We start from the raw sequence: 7,671 nt of genomic DNA, 5'->3' as shown, positions 1-7,671 counted from the left end.
CAAACAAAAAAAAAAAAAAAAAAAAAAAAAAACAGAGGAGAGTATGAAAGTTAAGAGAACAGAATGGGGGTATAAATACGAAGGAAGCACACATGTAAAAAAATACTTTCTGTCATCCATGACACAAGGGTGCAAGCAGTTTATCAGTTTTGGAATGGAAGAAATATATATATATTTTTTTCAGTAGGAATCTCACTCTGATGCCCAGGCTGGAGTGCAGTGGTAAGCTCATGGCCATCGCAGCCTTGACCTGCTGGGTTTAGGCGATCCTTCCATCTTAGCCTTCCAAGTAGATGGAACTACAGGCATGCGCCACCATGTATGGCTTTTTTAAAAAAATTATTGTAGAGATGAGGTCTCGCCAAGTTGCCCAGGCTGGTCTCAAACTCCTGGACTCAGGTATTCCTCCTACCTCAGCCTCCCAAAGTGTTGGGATTACAGGCATGAACCACTAGACCCAGTCTAGTTAATGTTTTCTAATACTGTGTACTAATTCAGATTCAAGCTTCACAACATTTTTTTTCAGATTGAAAACTATATTTAGAAAGTAAATTACAAAGAGAGAGAGGTTCACCTCCCTGAGGTAGGGGAGAGGGCCAAAGCTAGGAAACATGACGGGCATAGCTCAAAGAGCCACATGGACATACCAGAGTTTAACAAAATGATGGTCTTTACCACATTTTATCTATGTGCCTTTGGGCAATTTACTTAACCTAAATATAAGTTTTCCCACTGAAAATAGTGATTAGCACTTTTTCTTTTTTTGAGTCAGAGTCTCACTCTGTCGCCCAGACTGGAGTATACTGGCATGCTCAAGGCCACTGCAGTCTTGACCTTCTGGGCTCTGGTGATCCTTTTGCCTCAGCCTTCCAAGTAGCTGGAACTATAGGTGTGCAACACCATGCCTGGCTAATTTTTCTTGGTTTATTGTGGAGACAAGGTCTCGCCAAGTTGCCCAGGCTGGTCTCAAACCCCTGGGCTCAAGCAATCCTCTAGTCTCCACCTCCAAAAGTGCTGGGATTACAGCCAGTATCTATTTTAAAGAGTTTTGTAACAGTTAAGCGAAATAATCTAAAAAAGCACTTAGCTCACGTTTAGCTCACAGTAAAAGTTCAATGTATGTTATTTGTCATTATTAGCAGAATTCAGTAGCCTACCTTTTTCTCTCAGTATTATAGCAAAGTGGGCTAAAAGAATATATATTTCTGCCAGGCGCAGTGGCTCACACCTATAATCCCAGCACTTTGGGAGGCTGAGGTGGGAGAAATGCCTGAACCCAGGAGTTTGAGACCAGCCTGGGCAACACAGTAAGACTCTGTCTTTACAAAAACTAAAAAGGAAAAAAAAATTAGCTGGATGTGGCGGTGCCTGCCTGTAGTCCCAGTTCCTTAGGAGGTTGAGGTGAGAGGACTACTTGAGCCTGGGAGTTTGAGGCTGCAGTGAGCTTATGATTACACCACTGCACTCCAGCCTGGCTAGGTGACAGAGTGAAACCTGGTCTCCTTAACAAAACCAAAACCAAACCCAAACCAAAGACCAACTAAATTTTTTAAAAAAGGAATATTTATTGGTAACAGGACATGGTGGCTCATACCTGTAATCCCAGCACTTTGGGAGGCTGAGGCGAGAGGATCACTTAAGCCTAGGAATTCAAGACCAGTCTAGGCAATACAGTGAGACCTCACCTCTACAAAAATAAAAAAATTGGCTGGGTATGGTAGCATGCAACTTTAGTTCCAGCGGGAGGTTGAGGTGGAAAGATCACCTGAGACCAGAAAGTCAAGGCTGTGGTGAGCCATGACTGTGTCACTGTCCTCCAGCCTGGGTGACAGAGTGAGACTGTGACTCAACAACAAAAATATTATTGAGTACCAAGCACTAGGTCAAAGAAAGAAAAAATATTGTATAACTCTTTAAAGTTTCATAGCTAGCCTTGGAGAATCTTTCATCAGACAGAAAACACAAGAATGAGGTGGGCAATGAACAGGGGATCAGAGAACAGGGAATATGAGGTCATTTTTAACTAGCCCAGATCACTTACCTTTACAGTATGTATAAAGGTCCAACACACAGCAGGTCCCCACTACAGCCTCCAAGGGAATGATCTCATAGAGTGGTACCCGAAATAGTTCATTATGATAGAACCGACGGGATGGAGAGTGGTGTGTTTCATGGGGACGGAAGTAATGGTGACCAAAGGCAAACCGTTCCTCTCTAAAAAAAGGAAAAATGAGAAGGGAGAGGTTTAGCTGATTAGCAGGATCCTAGTGAATATTCAACTCTGTTGGTAGGGCACAGCTGGAAGAAAAAGGCTCTCAGCACATACTTTTCATTCTTCCAAAGCTTTTCAATGCGGAAGATGTCAAGTTTATCTCGGTTAATGTGAGATAACAGTCGATAGGACTGACGGACTGGGTGGCCATCAGGGGTGCGCCGACTATCCCTCATCAGATACACACAGTCACCTACAAAGGCACAGAACACAGAAAAAAGTTAATATGATTTCTGCATGAATTTTGCTAGGCATCCATTTATCTGACACAGGGTCTATACAGAAAGAACTCATAATCCAAAACAGTATAAATACAGAGTGCTAAAACTAGCAGCATAATGGTGATGATAGTCAATTCTAGACTATGACAATGACATGAGGAAGATCTCCCATTGGGTTTCCCATGTGTCTTTCCCAATCCTTTTTTTTTGAGATGGGGTCTCACTCTGTCACGCAGGCTGGAGTGTAGTGGCGTGACCATGCCTCACTGCAGCCTCGACCTCCTGGGCTAAATTTTTTTATTTTTTTGTAGAGATGAGGTCTAGGTTGGCCAGGATAATCTCAAACTCCTGGGCTCAAGCAATCCTGTCACCTTGGGCTCCCAAAGTGCTGGGATTACAGGTGTAAACCACCATGCCTGGTCTTTCCCAGTCTTAAAATTAGCTCTATAACACCTCAATCTCCAAATTAGTATTATTGGTTAAAAGGTGATGAACGTAAGCATAAGGACTAAAAGATATAAAAACTTGCATTCTATGAAGAATATGATTAAACTATGATTAGACCATATGGAGACAATGATTAGTGTGAAGACAGCAGAGACTTTCTACTTTATAGAAAAGTCAGTTTTGACAAATAGGATTAGCTCTTGTATACATACCTTGACGAAGAAGCAGGTCATCTCGGAGCAAACAGATGAAGTAGACACAGCCAGGTTGGGCATAGTGGGGCCGAGGGATCATGGGTACCTCCTGGTAAGAGCAGAAAGTCAACGGGTAAGGGCCAGAATTATGACATTCAGCCAAGCAAGCTCTCTCCAAGACAGGAAAAGTGCTAAAACCTAGAATCCCAACCAATTAAGACTTACTGTTTAGTCATTCAGTATACTATATATGTTAAAAAAAAGAAAGCAACTAGAGGTTTATTTATTTTTTTTAGCCCTGTGCCTCTCCCTCAGAGTTGTTAAACCTATAAAAGTGAAGGTAGAGAATAAAACTGACAGGCGTAAGTACCACAACCTATGTTCTACAAAGCACAATTGTGTGGTTGCTCTATGCCATCTAGGGGGCATCTGAAAATGTATGATGGGGACTTTATTATTACAATGATTGGAAGATGCTACTGGTATTTAGTGCCCAGGAGGCAGGGAAGCCAATCATTCTGAAATGCATTCCTCACAACAAAGAACTGTCCACCTAAAAATGACAAGAGCAATACTGTTAAGAAATACTGTCAACATCTCTCCTTTTATAGAAGTGACTCGCGCAAGATCATATGTATAAATACGGCACAGCCAAGCCAAGAACCTACTAAATAACTTAAGGAAGTCATTCATCCTCTCGCCTATAAAATGAGCCAAGGATAGCCGGGCTCGGTGCCTGTAATCCCGCACCTTTGGGAGGCTGAGGTGAGTGGATTGCCTGAGCCCGTGGGTTCGAGACCCGCCTGGGCAACGAGACCTCATCTCTACAATAAATAAAAAAATTAGTGCGCCTGTAATTCTGGCTACTTGGAAGGCTGAGGCGGAAGGATCGCCGGAGCCCAGCAGGTCGAGGCTGCGGTGGCCGAGGCTGTGGTGGCCGGGAGCGGCCACTGCACTCCAGTATGGGTGACTGAGTGAGACTCCAACTCAAAAAAAAAAAAAAGAGCCAAGGACCAACCTTTGCTGACTCTGAGTCCAATGGTCTTTTACTTAAACCACTGTGTAATATAAATGATATATTAAGGATATGAAATTCTAGATTTTGTAAGCTACTCATTTTATAGATAGCTGATATTGCTTATAAAAACCTTAGCTTTATATAGTATCATTCCTTCCACAGATTCCTAAGAGTTTTATTTTCCCTTTAATTATACTCTTGAGGAAAAAAAGAGAATTATTACCCTCCTCAATGTAAAGTTTAAGAAACCAAGGTCCAGAGAGTCTGAGCAACATTTTTTTTCCAAGAGTTTATTAAAAAGACAGAAAACCTCCCAAGTGAGAGAGGACCCATAAGAGGGTTGCCGTGAGCAATTTATTAAAGGAAATTCTTCATAGCAGGAGCAGGGCAGATAACATACCATGTGCTACAACTCCTACTTATAGAGTGTAGTTTTATCAGAGGGCAGCTTACCCTGTCCACAGGCCTTGGGTCACACTGCTCACAAAGGTAATGCTCTACATCTGAGTTCACTCCCATACAGTCACAATGCTGCCACACCTGTAGAAAAAGGTACAGTTGGGGGAGGCGAAGACTTATTGGAGAGGTCCTGGGGGCCAAGAATAAAAAAATTAGTCAACAGGATGGTAAAATAAAATAGAAACAGTGGGCGAGAAACACTAAAGATAAATGGTAAAATAGGAAGAAAAGAGAATAATGACTTGTACAACAAAAGTACACAGACTGATTCATAATATACAGATCCGTATAAATACAACAGGGAAATGGAGAATAGGAGGACAAATGAATATACAAACCATTACTAACAAATCAAAGATATGGCTATTGTGTGAGGTTTTAATTACAAAATGTTTTTGCTTACCTTTGTCAATCTTATTTTTCCAACAATCCTATGTGCTCCTCATAGCCACTTTTCATACAGCATAATAAGTTCTCATGTATTAAGTAGGGACACTAGGGATCAAATCTAGGCTTTGACTCTTTCATCAGGAGCCCTACATGTATTTATATATTGTGGTCTATCTGTATTCATGCTAGATAGTAGAGTATACTATCTCCAAGGTTTTGCAAGGTATAGCACTAGACTAAATACAATCATTCTCCTTGATCCAGATTATATGAGATGTATGCAGTAGAAAGTGAGCAGAAAGAATGAAAAGTAGAAAAAGAAGAGATAGATTAAATGAGAAGGGTATAAAAGGGGAAAGAAAATATGAAGAACAAGGGATAACAGAAACCAAGACTAAGTTACAGTTCATAAAGAACATTTCAAGCCAGCCAAAAGAGGCATGGACCTCTTTGAATAGAGTCACCATGGTCATGAGGACCAGGCTTCTGCTTCATCTCCTGGCCCTCACCATGCACTTGTCACACTGGATCATGAGACCTTCGTCCTTGTAGAGGCCACAGATACAGCGAATAACATCATCATCCTTCTCATGCCCATTCTCCTTTTCAGAAACTGAGGTCTCACTGCTGTCTGCCTCACTTGCTGTCTCTCCCACAATCTCATCAATTTGGGCTGATGCCTCATGCCGGGCGTTGTAATAGGCCTTTCGTAGGCGGCAAACATCTCTCCCAATTGGGGATTTACGCCCATAGTATTTCTGAAGAAAGCAGAAGAGAGAAATGTTTGGTTTTCTCAATTTGGCTTAAAAATATTCCTGAAGAGGTAGCATAATTTTCTTTACCCTCTCATTTCAATTGATATTCAATAGTATCAAATACAGTACCAGGTAATCAGTAACAACTTCAACTGAACTAAAATGAATTCAAATTGGAATCTGTATGGTAGTTTTCCATTTATTCTATTGCTGTCATTCAATTCCTGTCAAGGCCCTTATTGTCCACAAGATCAATTACACAGTGATCATAAAATATGAATTAATAGCCGGGCTCGGTGGCTCAGCCTGTAATCCCACACCTTTGGGAGGTTGAGGTGAGTGGACTGCCTGAGCCCGCGGGTTGGAGACCCGCCTGGGCAGGTGAGACTTCATCTCTACAATAAAATAAAAAAATCAGCTGGGTGTGGTAGCGCGCGCCTGTAATTCTGGCTACTCAGAAGGCTGAGGTAGAAGGATCGCCGGAGTCCAGCAGGTTGAGGCTGCGGTGGCCGGGAGTGACCACTGCACTTCAGTCTGGGCGACAGAGTGAGACTCCAACTCAAAAAAAAATAAAAATAAAAATAAAAATAAAAATAAAAATAAAAAAGAATTAATATTATAAGCACAATGCATCATAGTTTTCCATTTACCTTTGTTTTGCAGATATCTGTAAAATATCTACAGGTGTTGAATGCATGTGGAAGCTGGATTTCAGTTGAAAGCATGCCACAATTCAAGATTGCTCTCTAATTCTTCTCTCACTTGTCTTTTTTTTTCAACTTCTACTCTTCCTTTACTTAGTAGCCTTTTTTGTCATTCAAACCTGTCCTTTATTTATTTATATACTTTAAAAAGACTGCGTCGTGCTCTGTTGCCCAGGCTGGAGTGCAGTGGTGTGATCATAGCTCATTGCAACCTCAACCTCCTGGGCTCAAGCAGTCCTCCTGCCTCAGCCTGAGTAGCTGGGACTACAGGCATGTGTCACCACACCCTAATAATATATTTAGCTTTTTTTGAGTAGGAATCTCATTCTGTCATCCAGGCTGTAGAGCAGTGGCACGCTCACGACCATCACAGTTTCAACCTGCTGGGCTTGGGCGATCCTTCCGCCTCAGCCTTCCAAGTAGCTGGAACTATAGGCATGTGTCACTACGCCCGGCTAATTTTCTTTATTTTGTAGAGATGAGGTCTCACTAGGTTGCACAGGTTGGTCTCAAACCCATGGGCTCAGGCAATCCTCTCACATCAGCCTCTCAAATTGCTGGGATTATAGGCGTGAGCCACCGTGCCCAGCCTAGTATTTTTAATTTTTATGTAGACATGAGCTTTCACTGTGTTTCCCAGGCTGGTGTCAAATTCCCAACCTTGGCAAGGCTCAGTGGCTCAGCCTGTAATCACAGCACTTTGGGAGGCTGAGGCCAGTGGATTGTCTGAGCCCTTGGGTTCAAGACCAGTCTGGGCAACTTGGCCAGATCTCGTCTATACAATAAATACAAAATTAGCCAGGTGTGGTAGCACATGCCTATAGTTCTGGCTATATGGAAGGCTGAGGTGAAAGAATCACCAGAGCCCAGCAGGTCGACGCTGGGGGGTCCATGAATGTGCCACTGCACTCCAGCCTGGGCAACAGAGTGAGACTCCAAATAAATAAGTAAAGTTTCTGGCCTTAAGTGATCCTCCTGCTTTGACTTTCCAAAGTGCTGGGATTACATATGTGAGCTGTTGTGCCAAGCCACCATCCTGTCCTTTAAATTAATTCAAGGTCATCTTTTCTCCAATGAGCTTTAATTATTATACAACCTATCACTGTAATACCCTTCAATTCCATCTTGAAGATATATTTCCAACATTTGCCTATACGTATTTCTATGTATTTCATATGTACTTCTTTTGTCTTTTTTTTTTTTTTTTTTTT

The 7,671-nt window shown here is 42.0% G+C and overlaps 1 protein-coding gene across 3 annotated transcripts in view; it reads right to left on the bottom strand.

Annotated features, from left to right (window-relative positions):
- ASH1L (ASH1 like histone lysine methyltransferase) overlaps positions 1-7,671 on the bottom strand; it is a 202,012-nt gene that overhangs the window by 11,472 nt on the left and 182,869 nt on the right. For 2 of the 3 annotated variants that reach the window (XM_008053776.1, XM_008053777.1), the window contains 5 exons: positions 5,511-5,759; positions 4,606-4,692; positions 3,153-3,243; positions 2,327-2,465; positions 2,042-2,214 (listed from right to left, as the gene is read on the bottom strand). In XM_008053776.1, coding sequence (XP_008051967.1) covers positions 2,042-2,214; positions 2,327-2,465; positions 3,153-3,243; positions 4,606-4,692; positions 5,511-5,759 — 739 coding nt within the window. The remainder of the gene's footprint in view (positions 1-2,041; positions 2,215-2,326; positions 2,466-3,152; positions 3,244-4,605; positions 4,693-5,510; positions 5,760-7,671) is intronic. The other variant, XR_002481715.1, reaches the window with a different exon arrangement.

This window comes from Carlito syrichta, unplaced genomic scaffold (genome assembly GCF_000164805.1).
Source record: "Carlito syrichta isolate Samal-C Ts95f unplaced genomic scaffold, Tarsius_syrichta-2.0.1 Scaffold288448, whole genome shotgun sequence".
Lineage (NCBI taxonomy): Eukaryota > Metazoa > Chordata > Mammalia > Primates > Tarsiidae > Carlito > Carlito syrichta.
This window is presented reverse-complemented; position numbering and strand designations above follow the sequence as displayed.